This window comes from Prinia subflava, chromosome Z (assembly GCF_021018805.1).
Source record: "Prinia subflava isolate CZ2003 ecotype Zambia chromosome Z, Cam_Psub_1.2, whole genome shotgun sequence".
Classification (NCBI taxonomy): Eukaryota; Metazoa; Chordata; class Aves; order Passeriformes; family Cisticolidae; genus Prinia; species Prinia subflava.
This window is the reverse complement of record NC_086283.1, coordinates 100,045,211-100,061,465: the sequence shown is the minus strand read 5'-3', so window position 1 is coordinate 100,061,465 and position 16,255 is coordinate 100,045,211. Positions and strand designations below refer to the sequence as shown.

The following is a 16,255-nucleotide window of genomic DNA, read 5'->3' as shown; positions in this document are numbered from 1 at the left end:
GCACAATAAATATTGGTATTGATCTTTCAGTGTTGTAGACGACTCTCCAGCTCTATGGCATATTAATAGTAGTTAACCAGTAATTCATTTCAGGGTGGCTGGTATTTTCTTTTAAAGAAGGTGAGTACTAGGGGTCAGTTACACATATGTCTTTTACATTCAGTAACCTATGAGGGGCTCCTGCCTTCGCCTAGCAGAGCATGGTGAAAAACACTGGTCCAGTCCTTAGGTAATGTAAACCAGTCTCAGACCATTTACTTCAATAAAGCTATGGCGATTTACACAAATTGCGGATATGCATGGCAAAATCAACGCAGAGGCCAGTATATAGATCATTTGGGAGGAGAAAGGAGAAAGGCCAGGTAATTTACAGGAATTTCCATCATCATCTTTTTCTCACAGATGCAAATGTGTTTTTAAGGATATATACTGAGAAGTGCAAACACTGAAATTTGAAGGCTGCATAAAATCATGGAGTATTTTCTATTCCCACTGGTATTGTTAAGGGCCCGTTTTACATCTTATTATATGCTAGCAACAGTAATTTAAGTATGTCTGGATAAGCCTCTGATATGACGTCAAATGACATAGAGTCCATATTATCAGACTTTCTTAACAAGTACAACAAAGAGTAGCACCAAAGTGCCTACTGGGAATGGTTACTGGACCACACAGAATCTCAGAGAGGTTACTAGGCAGCTTATTTGTGACAGATGCATGCCAGTAACTGTTTTATAAATCAGGATAGCAGAGCCACATTTCAATGTCTGGGAGCATGCTGTAGCATGCTTCAATTTAGTCATGTGGTGTTAGACCACATTAGTCTCCATATGATTGTAAGAAAAGGGATTTGTATACACATTTTGGCAATTAAGAGAATTTCACTGTCCCCATTTATTGGCATGTTTTCTTATACAAGCCAATGGTTAACAGTTTTTATGTTTTCTATGCCTACAGATACTCTGCACATACACAGATCTGCTGTTGAAAATACAAAACTGTGACTATTCAAGTACCACAGTGACTCAAGGAGCAGATAAGCACTGCCCAGTAAGCAAAGTTCAGCTACTGGTAAATTTACATTTCCTGTAGTTTTCAATTTAGAGTGACTGTTTTCACCAGTTTTAATACTACCTGCAACTCAGCTTCTGCAACAATGGTGTAGCAACAGCTACACTATTAAAACACACGTAAAAAATTATTCAGTCAGGAAACACCTGCCTTCATACCTCAAAAGAATCTTGTATCTGTACCTTACAATTTCTCCTTGTTCAGTACATAAAGCATTGACACACTCTTTTTAGCTGGTTTAGCAATATTAAGTCTTGCAATGCATTAGTTTAGTTCAATTCGTATCTGGCTTTGAGGTTGGACAGTAGCCTTGAACAAGACCAGTGTGAAATCACTCCCTAACATCATAATCAGAAACTCTGGTACAATGTGTTTCTCCCACCAGACAATCATGACAGAGCTATTTCAGATGTCAAAGAAAGCTGGCACTATTACTTTCTGCTGAGAAACGCTGCCTCCCAAGGAACAAAACCCACACGCTTGCTGTGTCTTTGAGAGGAGTATTTCTGTTCTCTTCCCATTAGAAGTTGTGGATTATCTTTGGTTCCAGCATTGAACTTTTAGCTTAATATAAAGTTAATGTGCTAGACAATGTTCATTTCAGGCAAGGCTGTGGGGTTGTGTAATTTTCTGCCACCCCCAAAAAAGGCCATTATCTGTAATTACCCATTACCATGCATAATTATTTCTTCTATTCTGGTCTATGGCCCCCAGGACTTCATGATGTTACAGCTCACTGCATTATCTTATCAAATTTGTTAAGGAAGCTTTTTTGACCTTTTGAGCACTTGTCACAGCGTATACAAAAGCTGGCAGTAAATTGTCTAAGTATGTAGTGTGTGATTTATTATTTGTACCTTGCACAGTGATACTGTACAACATATTACACACGAACCCCTTCCCTATTCCCACTCCCTGCTTTAGACAAAGTAAGAAAAGGAAAGGAAACCCCTTCAGTAACAGAAAGAAGGGAACGGGAAAAGGCTGGAGTCTCTCAGTGGGAATTTATGGAGCGTGACAGCAACAAGCAGCTCAACCGGAACATCAAGCTCTGAAGAAGATCCCAGCTGTTCTCCCATGCCACCATTTCTCTTTCTCCTCGTCCTCCACAGAGTCTCTTTCATCTTGTTTTCACAGCTTTGTAACCTGCTGACCCTGCTCTTTCACACAAAGTCCATTCACTGCTCCTTCATTATGCAGAACACAAACCACTCCACTCCCCATTCATATCTTTGGTTAATGCAGTATAGGTTCCTGAAGAGACAAATTTGGTCCAATATGACATTCACAGGGCTTGTCCTTTATGGATACTGATGTGAATGTGCAAAGAACCAGGATTTTGTCTTCATTATTCTCAATGCTCCCACGAAAGGACCAGGCAGTGATCAGCATCCCAGCACCAACTGCTTCAGTTAACAGCTTCACTGCACTACAAGTCCATGTACGACAGACAACCCTCTTCTTCCTAAGGGCACTAGAACTGGAGATGACAGAGAAGCAGGGCACTCAAGAAAACAGGAGAGATGCCCTGTTATCCTGACTTTTGTCTTCCCCTTAGTTCCCTATTTATCAATACATGCCAGAGGGTGCTTTATCTTAAAACCTTTCTTTTTGGTGCTTCTATGTATGAAACTCTCAACTCACACCCCTATCTGCAAAGACATATTGAAGAAATTATGACTTAGGAAATTTTAGTACAAAAAAGAGGTTTTGGTATTTCTGAACTGTGCAGTTAAATAAACAAACTTCCCAGGAATCAGGAAATCTGAGACACTTTTCTAACATCATGACAAATAAAATGAAACATCAGGGATTAGGTATTTACTTTGGACAAAAAGAGCACAGTATGAATTGTTGTAGCACAAGGTATGCAGAATCATCCCTTTCAATCTGTCAGTGAAAGCCTTCTCCTTTAAAAGCAGACTGAATCAGGAGACCCTGGACTCCTAAAAGCAACCCTGAAATCAAAGGCTAAGATGTAGCTACTCGAGGCACTGCTGTGAAGATAAAACCCTTCTCTGTGTTTCTCAGTTTGCAGATCTCTGGACATTCATTCTGTGCTGCCTCTCAGGCAGTGGGGAGGTAGAGACCACTCTGCAACCAAGATGCAGCAAACACAGCAAACAAAAGGGTTTGCAGAGCAGGAGGGGAGATTGTGCTTGTACCCTTGTCCTGGAACCTAGTTTCTGAGATGTACAGGGCTCTTTTACTCTCATTCTCCTATGGAAAGCCGTATCTGCAGCACTTCCAATTGTTTTGACCAGAAGGCTTTTCAGAAAGCCTCTGTCTCTTCCTCCCTCCATCAAATGCCAATGTTATGCCCCTATGCTGAGCTCAAACATGAAATCTGGTGGTTCTTTTTCCTTTTTGTTCAGATTACCTTCCCAGATGGCCCTGGGTACAGAGCTGTGCTCTAACATCTATTAGAGACAGAGATAGAAAAATATCAAGTACTAGTCATATCAGACATGAGGGCGAACAGCAGCTTTGTCTCCAGGTTAGGAATATTTAGCATAGCCAAAACACCTTACTGACGATACAGTACCTCTCCAATCCTAACCAGAAACATACATCATTCTTCTCAAAGCAGGATTACACATTTAAAACAAACAGACAAACAAACAAACCAACCCCAAAGTGTGTGGTCTAATGATTCTGACTCTCTTGAGGGCCTCTGGCCTCTTCCTTGGAACTGAAGTGTACAAGGACCAAATTATCCCACCTCTTTATCATGACTATACCTTATAACCTGCCAACTCCTACCATGCTTTTCACCTCCTCCCACCACAGCAAGACAAAACAACCAGTCAGTGCCACTTTCCTGCAGTGGGTCTGACAACTAGGGTTATATAGATGTCATGAAAAAATCCTTGCTAGATGCAGCTACTGGACTGTTGAGTTCAGATGGCATTACTGGTGAGCAGCTGGCAGAATGGCACCAATGCCTGTGGGCACAGGGCATGCTTCTCAAGGGCTACCTGACTGGAAGAACTCAATCTCACCTAGAAGGAATCAGTGTTATTTTTTTCTCTCCTCTGTAACTCCAGAGCTGTCTTTGAGCAAAATGGCATTTACCTAGTTCTTCTTCTGAAGGGCTAAACCAGCTCTAAGTGGGACAACAGATTTTAAAAAGAACAAAACTTGCCAGAAAGAGGCACTCTAGGATAAATGTTAGGCAATGGGGACAACACATTTCAGGGAAAAGTTGGGAGACCTCAGAACAAAGGTTATCTCCTATAGATATTCTTGAGCCTTATGGTGAATTCACAGGACTTCACATCCCCAGTGCTGTTGCTGTTCACAATACCAAACTTAGCCCATGAAATAACACAGAAAACTTTTAACTTGAGTGGCCATAGTCTGGCGAAGGCATTAGCAATTAGAACAATCATACTGAAAACCAAATAAACGTTACCTAAAGGCATCACTAAAGTGAAAATAAACTGCTGACTTTCACTCCAGTACATGTTTTCTGGTCTTTTCATCATTCTTTTGTCTCCTGCCTGAGCTCTTCCAAGTTCAAGTCCAGGTGTGTGGGTCCAGACCATTGCTACATCCCCACCACTAGCTACAAAGAGAAACTTGGGGAACAGTATGACCAGGGAAGCAGATGTACTTCCCTTGTCCCCTCTCCCAACCTTCCACTGGTTTTTGTTCAGTGATGCCCTCCCTTCCAATACTCATTCTGAGCTCACTTTCTGCTATGTGCCATGCTCCCAAGGGAAGCAGTCCCACTAGCACTAGTTCCATGACTATCTCACCAGCTTCTCCAAACACATACCTGTCTAGAAAGACTGTGCCAGTTTTTGGTCATCCTCTTTCACCAGGAACCACTAACATTCAGCACAGTACCCCCCCGGATCACCAGCTCTGCAGTGACAATGTTTCTTCCTGATGGACTTCTCCCTTTTTCACTTCTGGTATGGGTTAAAATAGCTTTTGCCTGCATGTGACCAATCATCTAACCAACCCTCCCTGCAGTGCACTTTTGCCTTCTGCAGTGCTTGCCAGTACTTGTACCTTTCATCCCTACCAACACAACCTGTGATGATGCCAGATTTCCTTCCAAGATGCCAATGGGATGATTACAGCAAAGGGCAAGTCCCTCTGAGATGCTTCCAGAAACACTACTGTGTTAAAATTCCCCACTCAGACCTACAAACGAATTGGATCATTTTCCTTAAAACCACGTAACACACAGAATTCTGATTTTCTGTCAGTTCACGTTCCTAATCAAGATGCCAGGGGATACTAAAATCAAATGACTTGCAGCATTTGTGATTGCATCAATATGTCACTTCATCAAACAATTTTGTAATGATAAAAGATTACCAGCTTGACAGAATCTTTACCTATAAACTTCTGTTAATTCTGTTGTCTGAACTTCGCTTAACAGCTACATCTCTCCCCTGGAATTAGAATGTCACCATCTCCATCTACAGCTATAATACTACCTGTCTATTTTCAAAGCAAGGACCAGAAAAAATTATTGAGTATTTCTTCCTATCTTCCATATGTAGAGTTATTATTCCATAATGGGTGAAATTATTGCTAACTCTGTGTATGCTTTTCTAACACAATTCAAACACTCTTTCAGTTTCAAGATTTTAGCCTAATTTTAATCTTCACACAAACCTGTATTTTTTAAAAGAAAATGTGATTTGTGCAAAGCAAAAAAGAAAACAAAAACAAAAAAACCCAAGGAGAGAGCAATTTCATCCAGAAGACTGCAGCTTGGCAAAGTAAGTTTCTCAGTCCCAGACAGAGCTCCAGTCCAGATCCACGTAACAGAAGCTGAAATACCTCTGATTTCAGTAGAACTGGAGAAGGCACATTTTGTTCACATTTAGTGTACACTCAATAAAAATGATGTGCTGCAAACATTTACTGTGCAACAACAACAACAATCCTCCTAATATGGCAGTAGAAATAAAACCTACAGAGAATAATATTTTATTTCCACAATTAATTTAAGCTCCAGGCTTTCAGTAAGACATCCACAGCAGCAAATTCAACTTTCAGTGTCTCTATCACTGACTACAGCAGAGTAGTTGATCTTTTTATGTGAGCTGGGGGTCAATGCTTGTTCTCTCATTTCTTGCACTTTTGGTTGTTATAAAACAGCTACAGTGACCGTATTCAAATCTTTAGCAGAAAAAAATATGAATGGATTTGGTAAAGAAAATATGTTCAAAATTTTTAATACGGTTTCAACTCTGTGAAGGTGGTAGACACTATTTTAATGCTCTAGCATATGTTTGTCCACACTGAACTGAGACAACAGGATTATTTATATATCTTAAGTTATTAGCATGTGTGCTAGCTAACGGGATTAGGACCAATAAAATCAGTGCTTCAGAAAATTAGGAGCATGAGAAACAAGGACCATTTTCTACCCTCGGTATAAAAGATAGGAGTCAGACTACTGTGTGTGCATATCTATGTATACATATTATTTTTCACCTTGAGATACCCAATTTGAGATGGAAATTTACAAATAGTTAACTCTTTGTGTTCGTGCTACCATATCCAACATGCTACTAAAGTGAGTAATGGAGACAAACGTAAAAACACAACTTTTAAAAAACAGAGGAAGAAATTAAAAATTACAAGAAATTAGGAAAGAGAAACAGATTTCTGGACAGTGATGGAAAACAGCCCAGACACCTGCAGGGGCAAAGAAGCAAATTCAGACGAGTAGAAAGAAACTCAGTGTGGATTAAATCTACAGGGATTTAAGTCATTAACAAGAGATCAAAGAAAACATTAGAAGGGAGGGAAAGCTTCACAAGTGTCTGAGATAGAAGACCTTGGAGGAAATATGACTAGGATAAAATCACTATGGCTCACACTAAAAATAATAAAGGGAGTAGGACGATGGTTGGAATTAGCTGGAGCCCATGCTTGGTTATAAACTATTACGATGACAGAAACCCAAAAGTTTCTACAACAGACCAACTAGGAGTAACAGGAGGGCTTTTTAACTCTATCTAATATGTGATGCAAAAACTAAAAGCAGGAGTAGTGAAAAAACACTGCAGTCATCCAGCAGGCCTGAGTGAGTAAGTAAGAATCACACAGATGTGCATAACTTTTGTACATGACTGCCAGTGTTGGATGGATCCAACATTTGCACTCACAAATCGGCTTCAGTGCAAATGTAAATTGATCACTAATGAATGTTCATGCATAACTGAGATAAATGCACAATGACTGGAATTATAGAGGCTTAGCATCTTCTGAGGTTCAGTTGTGCCCATTACCAATCATCCAAATAACCAAATATTTTATATATATATATATAAAATATTACTCTGTAAGCAATAAAATAGTATGAATAAAAACTGGAGACAGGAATTAAAAAAATAATCAGACATCCAATCTCACCTCAAAGAAAGTCAAGCTCAGTATTTAATTGACTCTGTGCAAGCTCTTCAGGAAAACACAGGACAGATGTGCATGAACATCATTTGTTATTTAAGTAAATGAGCTCGTCACTATCCTGATTAAGACCAGCAGGTACTCAAACTCAGAAGAAAGTTTAGTAAAGTTTAATGAAACAGAGGAATGAGAAGAGGCATATGAAAAAACATTCATACAAAAGAAAAAGCATTCCTAAAAAAAAAAAAAGAAATGCAAAATGAAGCATTTTAATTCCCATGTTATTAAGTGACAAATCTACTGTAAATGGAAAATGGTTGAACAGGCTGAAATAGGAAGTTATTTGATAAATTAAGCAAATGAAAGCAGTCTTCAAGGTACAAGAAAGCATGTGAAACAAAAGGAGATGCAAGAAATCAAATCAGTGCTCAGTTAGGGAAGCATGCAGTACTCCTTCACTCCTCGCTCATATCTCTTCTTTAAAACAAAGAGCCCCACACATTCAGAGAAGTTATAACAACTGTTTCAAGGACACAGAAAGGAACAAGAGGTTAGCTGAAGATAGTGAATAATGTGCCCACGGATAGTAAATTCTTAGAAATTCTTAGTACATTTTCTGCTCCTGCTCCATTCCTTATCTCAGTGTTCATAAAAACAAATGGAAAGCACAATCTGGCACAGATAACTCTCTAAATCTGAATGCACATATGCAAACGCCCGTGTTACAGAGGAAGAGCTTCCAAGGCACAAAGAACAATCGGATGTGCTGACTAGCTCTGTTACCTTAGCTGGGAAGAGAATCTGCTGCTAGGACTCTGTACATGGCAAGGTCTGTCCAGCACACAGCAAACACCACTCGGCAGCTGTCTTGCTGTAACCACAGGTCTGTGTCTGGAAACCTCATGTGATGTCAAAAAACTTGGACAGCAAGGTGCTGAAAACAAACGAAGCCCTATGGTGAAGTATTTTCAAAAATGAAAAAAAACCTAAAAAACCCCAGTTCTACTCCTAATCATCTTGGGGGACAAAAAATCTTTTCCAAAATGTGAAAGGAGGATAGAAGTAACTGCTGAGCTTCCTGTGCTTTACCTCCATCTTAGGGCTGACCAACCTTTTTCTCTAAAAGTAAGGGAGTAGGGGTAGGTCACAACTAGTCCCTGGCACCCTTGCTTCCCTGGCACACTGTAGAAACCTCTCCCCAGCCCCTGCCTCTGGTGAAGACAGCCCTAGACAAGGTTTGGAATAACCACTTGCACATTAAAAGAAAAGCAGTCTTCTCCGAGGCTTTTCCAAATCTGTTTACAATTCTATTTGTTTTCAAAAAGAAAACACTTCACTTCCAGTGAAGCATCACGCAGGACTGAAAGCCTGACAAGAAAAATAAAACTTCTTAATTCAGACACTCTGAGAACTGCTGCTAGCTTTACCTTGTTTCACCAATACAATGGAAGTATCAGTCTCTCGATGAGAGTCAGTGCCTCACTGAATGAACATGCACAGCACTTCAAACATTAGCTCAGTTAAAACTCTGCCACCTACACACACATCCTTATTGCATGCAAAGCTGCAATAAGGAATACTGCTTGAAAAGAGGAGCAGGAAAAGTGCAAGCTTTGCAAGAGAACTGGAGAATTAACTGGAAACATCTAATCAGAGATGCAGAACCCTGTAACATTATGATTTATTTAACACAGTCAAACAATGGCTAGAGGCAATGAATCATGTAAGAGACAACAAAGCTGCAGATTTCTGTCATCTGCTTTAACCTGCACATTGATCAGAGTTTACCCCCATATTAATCACTTGAGATCATAATCTAACACACTCTTAAACACCTCTCCTGATTATGCTTCACTTACCCCCTTGTCCTTATGCAGGTCACTCCACTGCTAATTGCACTACTAGTTAGGAAAAAAGTGTCTAGTGTCTAATTTAATTTTGCCTTTTTTAGTTTCAAGCCGTTGCTCCTTGTTATGCTGTCTCAAGCACTGTAAATAATCCCTCCCCCTCCTCCATATTATTACCTCTCAAATATTTATAGACTGTTTATATCCACCCTTAGTCTCCTTTTCTACAAGCAATACATCATTTTTGTCACCCTTCCCTCTATCCTTTCAGATTTATCTATGTCCTTTTATAATGAGATGCTCAGAACTCCTCTACTGTTTTCCCAAGTACAGTGAAGCCAAAGCAGCAGAAAGAAGCTGAAATTCCCACCCCTTCTTGCTTCACAAACAACTCCTTTTTACACAACTCTGAGCAAAACACGTTATTTTGACAGGCTCTTTCTTTCTGACAGAAAATTACAAAGCCACAGCCATCACACTGTGGAGTGCTTTGTTCATTGCATACTTGTATCAGTCCAGAATTTAAAAAGCCTATGAAGCATAAATTTTATCCTAAAACAAGGGAAGATTGTTCAAAGCTCCTGTAATATGTACCTAGTCCAGCCTGAAAGAGATTTACTAACTAAGAAAGTTATTATACAGGCAGAAGACCACTTCCAGCAACTGCTTCCCAAGACAAAATCTAACTTGTGCTGTGGAAATCATGTCAGTCCACGAGAGATAAGACAGTCCACAAACTCTTACAAGAGACATATGCAAATATGATTCTTTTTCTCTCATCCTAACTGCAATGAACTGGAGAAAACCAAATGATGATGATGGTGATGGATTACTTATTCATAGGTGAAGGACACAGAACTTCTCTCTTTGCTAGCTGTTACAATGCAGTAAAGACAGGTCATGTTAAACTGTACTCCTCACTTTTGAACAGAGGTTTGTTGACTCTGGGAGATGCCAGGGGAAAGCACCAGGACACAATGGAAGGAGGCTGGCAGAACCAAGAGGCAGCCAGCAACTAAAACTGGTAAAGAAGCAGCCATGGGTGCAGCAGGAGAAAATCATCCTTAGAAAGTAGTGAGCAGACCAAGAGAAAAGTGAAGAGCAGGAGGATGGACCAGCAGCCAGTGCAGACCCACCAAGATCTCTGAGGGCATGCAGCCACCAGCCAATGCTGCCTTCTTACTGCTCAGCCTTGTTGAGGCTGCTGCTACCTGAACTATCAATCCCCTCCACCACCTGTCACTCCCCACACAGGCAATTCTTTGTTAAAAAAACAATAGATCTACCATTGAGTATTACTAGGTCAAAAGAGTAAAGATTTCTTTCACAGGCTTGCAAATGCTTATCAGTATTGAGGCTGGCTGAACTACAAATTTAAGTATGTTGACTTAATGTCAATGCAAGCAAGTAGAAATTTCAGAGATTCACAGAACAGTCTATTTTGGAAGGGATCTTTGGAGACCAGCTGGCTCAAACTTTACTCAAACCAGAGCCAGCTTCCCAGTTGGATAATGTTGCTTATACTCCATCCACCCAAGTTCTAAGACTCCCCAGGCATGGAGGCTCCAGAAGCTCTCTGGATAACCTGTTTCAACCTCTGAGCACCCTCACAGAGAAATGGCCACAGCAGCTTTCACATGATCAGCTGACTAAAATGAAGCTTTTTTGATGAAACTGAAATTCTAACAACACATGACACTGTAATATAAATACTGTTACAGAGCTTTCTTTCAAAAATAAAACGTCTCACTTTTTTTAAACCAGGCTATGATATTTTTCAGTTGTAACAACTATTTTTTTTAATTCATCACTTATGCAGCACAACAGCTGCAAGATCATGGCATCAATTTCTGAAATTACAATACAGTGATCAAGAAAGTAAAGGAAGAGTAAAGAAGGCATGGTAGGGTTTTTGCAGACAGCTAGGGCACTGGAAGTTCAAAGGGATCTCAGTACCATCATACATTAGGCATTGTATTACTGCTGACCCCACTACGGTCTGTATTTATGAGCAGAAAAAAATCCTTCTATTTGTTAGAGTTTCAAAGTTAATGCAGGACCTACTTAGAGAAAAACAGAGTACTATTTTATTTCTGTCAAACATAATAAATGTAACAAAGGGAAATAACAAATACAAGCTTACTATTCACAATTGTTGGAAATTGTGTTTGTCAACCAGTGATACCAGGAAGGCACCTGAATACTGCCATCATTGCAACAACAACAGGCAAACAACCACAACATAGCACAGGACCAGGAGCTGGCATTTTGCACACAATAATCCCATTTACACTGGACACTTCTAAACTGGGCCAACAAGAGTGCAGAGCAGCAGAAAGAATGGGTGCCTTCCAGCACCTTCCAGTCATCTGGTGATGTATCTTGCAGCCATTCCACTGGCCAAATGCTAAACACAACCCTTGGTCTGTGACAAGGATGAAACACAATGAAGCAAAGGTGAAATGCATTCTCCTTCCTTCAGTGTGAGCAGCTTTCTTTTTCTCAGTAAACTCTAAGGTGTTTAATGACCTCATCTGCCTCTCCTCTCTGGCCTGCTGTGACTTCTAAATATCAAAATGTCAGAGGCTGTGAATTGACACAAACCAGTGAAGAACACAGGTGCTGTAAAATGAGAATGTCTGAAAAGCACATTCCACATGTTTCACCATTACCTTTCCTAAATGTTGCATCTCTGTTAACCTAACAAGATACACCTATCCTACAGAAGGAAGGACAGTTATGTCCAATGCCTGGGATAATGACTTTTGCTGCTCTGTACAATTAAAAGGCCTTCTCTTTCAGCAACATACAACTTCTAAGGGGAAATGCACAGAAACAACAAACTCAGTCTGTAAGACACTCTACTAATGCCCTGAGACCATGGTTTGCTCCCTTCCCACTACCCTGCAAATTCCCAGTTTGTTTCTGAGTGGGAACATATGCTCCCTCCAAAGTAAACACGCCTGACATGGTTAATGTTCAAACACCTATCCTATGACCACGATAATTCATTTTTTCCCTTTTCAAAAACAGTGTGTCACAATGGGATCTAAAAAACTGCTTCTGGTCTCCAGGCATCATACTATTTCTGATCTGCTAATAAAATGGATACAGCAAGCAATGACTCTCTCTATGGCACTACATCTGATTTGTGTGACTCGTTCACACATAACTCCTCTGCTGGCAAACAGTGTTCCATGTGATGGGAGTCCAAAAGAAGAACTGCTCTCATAAGCCAAAAATCTTTGAGGACAAGCAGAATTACTGCTGTCAAGATCACCTCCTGCCCAATCTCATGGGAGTCATACAGGACACGCTGCACTCCCAGGAGCTACAGTTTTCCCTGAGGCTTGCAGGGAACTGCTGACTCCCCTTGCCATGAAGGGTTTCACTTTCTCTGCTTGCTTTAATAATTACTGTAAGTTCTTGAAAAAACCAGCACCTCAGCCTACCAACCTGAGACACTGACACTTGCTCTGATGGGGTCTCTCATTTTGCTTGCAGTTTAGGGTTATAATAAAATCATAAAACAGCAATACAAGAATCCATTAAGTACATAGTCCTGACACAACCCAATATCTAAATCCAGAACTCACGCCACATGGCAACTTCTCATCTGAAAAAAAGAAGATTGTTATATGCTAAAAAGAAAAGCACAAGGATATTTAGGCTATATTCCTCACCAAAGCCTGTACTCAGACACCTGGCAAAGCTACCCTACAGGTCTGGACAAATGCAGAGCACCTTCTCAGCTTCAGAGTTTGCACACAGTCGTGAGTGTCAAGTCAGAACCCACAAGTACTTACACCTTTCAGCAGATGAACCTACCAAAATCATTAGGGATGTAACTTCATTTATACAGTGTAGTCACCTCTGAGTGTGACTTGCTACTTAGGTGCCCAAAAGCAAAACTATCAACCTAATTTCCTATTTATTCACAGATGCTTCCATTTCTGGTGAACAAGGTTGACCCTGTGTTGATTCTTGACTGTAATCACACCTTCTTTCTGGAGATGAAGACCTGTATTTCACGTGTTGTCACTCACAAACAGTTATTTATTTGGACACAAATAATAACAGTTACCTATTTAGTAAACTGCTTGAGAAACAATGTATTTAAATTGCTCAAATTCTATTGTAAGGAAGATGACTGCTCTGATCAAAAAGAGTTGAACAATTCAAACTACTTTAAAATTAGGCATTTTTATGTTTTCAAGTATTTATTCAAACATGTGAATTGCCTTTAAGCTTGTTTGGTCAATGTTTTTCATTAGAAGACCATAATTTAATTAAATTAATTAGCAATCATTAAAATTGGATTAATAAATTAAATACTGACATTTTAAAAACATTAAGATCAAAGCTTATGCCAGTTTTGTCACCAGTAAAATGATTTCATTCTTTTTCCTTTCTGTATAAGCAAGGATCTTCTTGTTCTCCTGAGTTACACACAATCTCTATATATTACTGAATATACTACTTTAATCTTCAGCCAGCTTTTTCCATGTCTATAGACAAAGCACGCAGTAATGCAAATATGAAAGGAGTAACTGCATCAATTCAAAGGTGACACTAACATAATGAAAACAAAAAAGCTAATAAAAAGCTATTTATTGCTTTATTAAGCAGTTCTTTTAAAAGCTTCCCAACAAAATTCCTCTACAGTAGTCTGAAACTGCCTGTCTGCACTAGATCCTACAAATCCATCTGACATACTTTTAATGGCCTGCAAAACAGAATAGCATCACCTGAAGACACACACATGCACTGTGCTTTTATTAATTAATGCAAGGCATTGCACACTTTAGAATCATCTATCTGGCAAGTATATTCACCTGTATTACTGGTATGTGTATAGATGACTAAAAAGAATGAAATTTCCTTTTCCTTTTATCTGTATTTGTTTGGTTTTTTTCTGTCTATACACAATAAATCAATTACACCAGCTCCTTTCTCCTTTCTTATATATGTTCAATCACTGTACCTGTCAGGTATAGTTAGAAAAGGGAAAAAGCCATTTGCATAGGAAAAAACACTTTGTCTAGAGTTCACTTGCCTAGCATCTTCAAATCCCATCTTTGCTTAGCTATGCTTTCACTGACAAATTCCACTAGAGACAAATAGTGGTTTTTGTTGTTATTTTTTTGGGGGGTTTGTTTTACAAGGGTTAAATGCAGTACAGTAAGTCGTAGTAAAAGAGGATTAGATTGCTCTTTCATAGTTCATCACACCATGCCACACAGAATCAATGTGCCACAACATCAAATCACTTAATGTCAGCAGATCTCTGCTGCTGGGCTCAGTAACATTTCCTGTGTACTTGTCTTCTATACAATTCTGAAAATTGTCAGATTTTGAGTAAGTTACACATGCAGCCAAAACCCACTTACTACGATTGTAGCAGATGTACAGATTTTGGGACAAAGGACAAAAGCTTCCCATAATTCTCTACTTGCAGTCACACACCCTTATCAAATTTCTTTACAGCACCAGTCTGTGTAAAAGAAATTTTGATTCTCAAGTAGAAGTAATAAAATAAAATATTAAAGACAGGATGCTTCCCTTCTGCTAACTGTGCCAAAAGGACAATGCTGTTGCTGGGGAGAGGACTCTCCATAACCCTGTCACTACAAAGAGGGAAACAGGTGTCAACAGTGGGCATAAGCAGTGTTGGCCACTGCCCCCAGCAGTGAGCACTTTACCTGGAGGTGTACTAGCTGCTGTCATGGCTGTACTTGTCGAGTGCATTGGGCTGCTGCTTTCCAGTGAGAGGCAAGAGCTGCCACCACTGTTCCTCTTAACAAACGTCTCAGGGACACTGGGCAGGGGCACTGGGTGGCTGATTCCCATCTCCTCTTCCTGAGCTTGCTGTCTTCTGAGTGCAACCTAGGAACAAAAGATGAGACATAGGGCACGCTGTGTGGTTTTGAGCACAATTTACACTGGCAACAGTGAACAACTTAGATTCAAAGCTGGTTTTTCACTCTTTGTACTGTAGGGTAGTGCTGATCATGGAATCATTGAGGTTGAAAAAGACCTCCAAGACTACTGAGTCCAGTTTTCACACAAACGAGACCATGTCAACTAAAATACAGCACTAACTGCCAGGTCTAGTTATTTCTAGAATACCTCCAGAGATGGCTCCTTCGCAGCCTGTTTCAGTACTTGACAATCCTTTCTATTCTTCCTGATGTCAACCTGAACCTCCCCTGGCCCAGCTTGAGTCCATTTCCTCTCATCCTTTCTCTACTGGCTGCCTGGAAGAAAAGGCCAACCCTCCCCTGGCTAAAACCTCCTTTCAGGCAGTTGCAGAAGGTCCCTCCTGAGCCTCCTGTTCTCCAAGCTAAGCAAACACAGCTCCCCCAGCCACTCCTCACACGGCTTACTCCCTAGGCCCTTCACACAATCCAGCCAGTGGGTAGAGAAGTATATAAAGCTATCAAAAACCAACCCCTTTTTGTGTCCAAGCAAACAGAAACAAGCCTATGAAATGCTGTTGACATACATATCTTCCCCCACCAAGGCCACGTGAAGATGTGCTACAGCTGACTATGCTCCCCCAACACAGCTGCTCTTGGGACAAGCACACTGCAGAAAGTGTAGTCACTACCCTCCCCTCTGCTGATACACAGCTAGTCTGTCTGCAGGGTTCTGCTGTGCCTCTTATCAATATAAAGCAGCTCTCTGTGAGGGCTTGTACCTGCAATCTGCTCTCTATCCAGGCCTGTGCTGGCACTTTGCTGGAAAAGTTGTCCTCCAAGGAAATTTCAGTGTACTGTACTCACTCACAGAACCATTATGGAAGAAGCACAGCAAATGTAGGGTACCATCCTGCAAGCATCTCAAGTTGAAGATAGCTGGGCAGGTCTGGAGAAGCTGGGGCTTCCCATTTCTTTTCCAATGCTGACAATGTTCCAAAGCCTAGCTGGCACTGGCCAAGCCTATAAGCACTACAT

General features: G+C 40.4%; 1 protein-coding gene across 1 annotated transcript in view; it reads right to left on the bottom strand.

Annotated features, from left to right (window-relative positions):
* The window catches only part of DMRT1 (doublesex and mab-3 related transcription factor 1), a 62,157-nt gene that overhangs the window by 43,476 nt on the left and 2,426 nt on the right, over positions 1 to 16,255 (bottom strand). Inside the window, exon 2 of the mRNA XM_063423462.1 lies at positions 15,002 to 15,185. Within this exon, the coding sequence (XP_063279532.1) occupies positions 15,002 to 15,185 (184 nt within the window). The remainder of the gene's footprint in view (positions 1 to 15,001; positions 15,186 to 16,255) is intronic.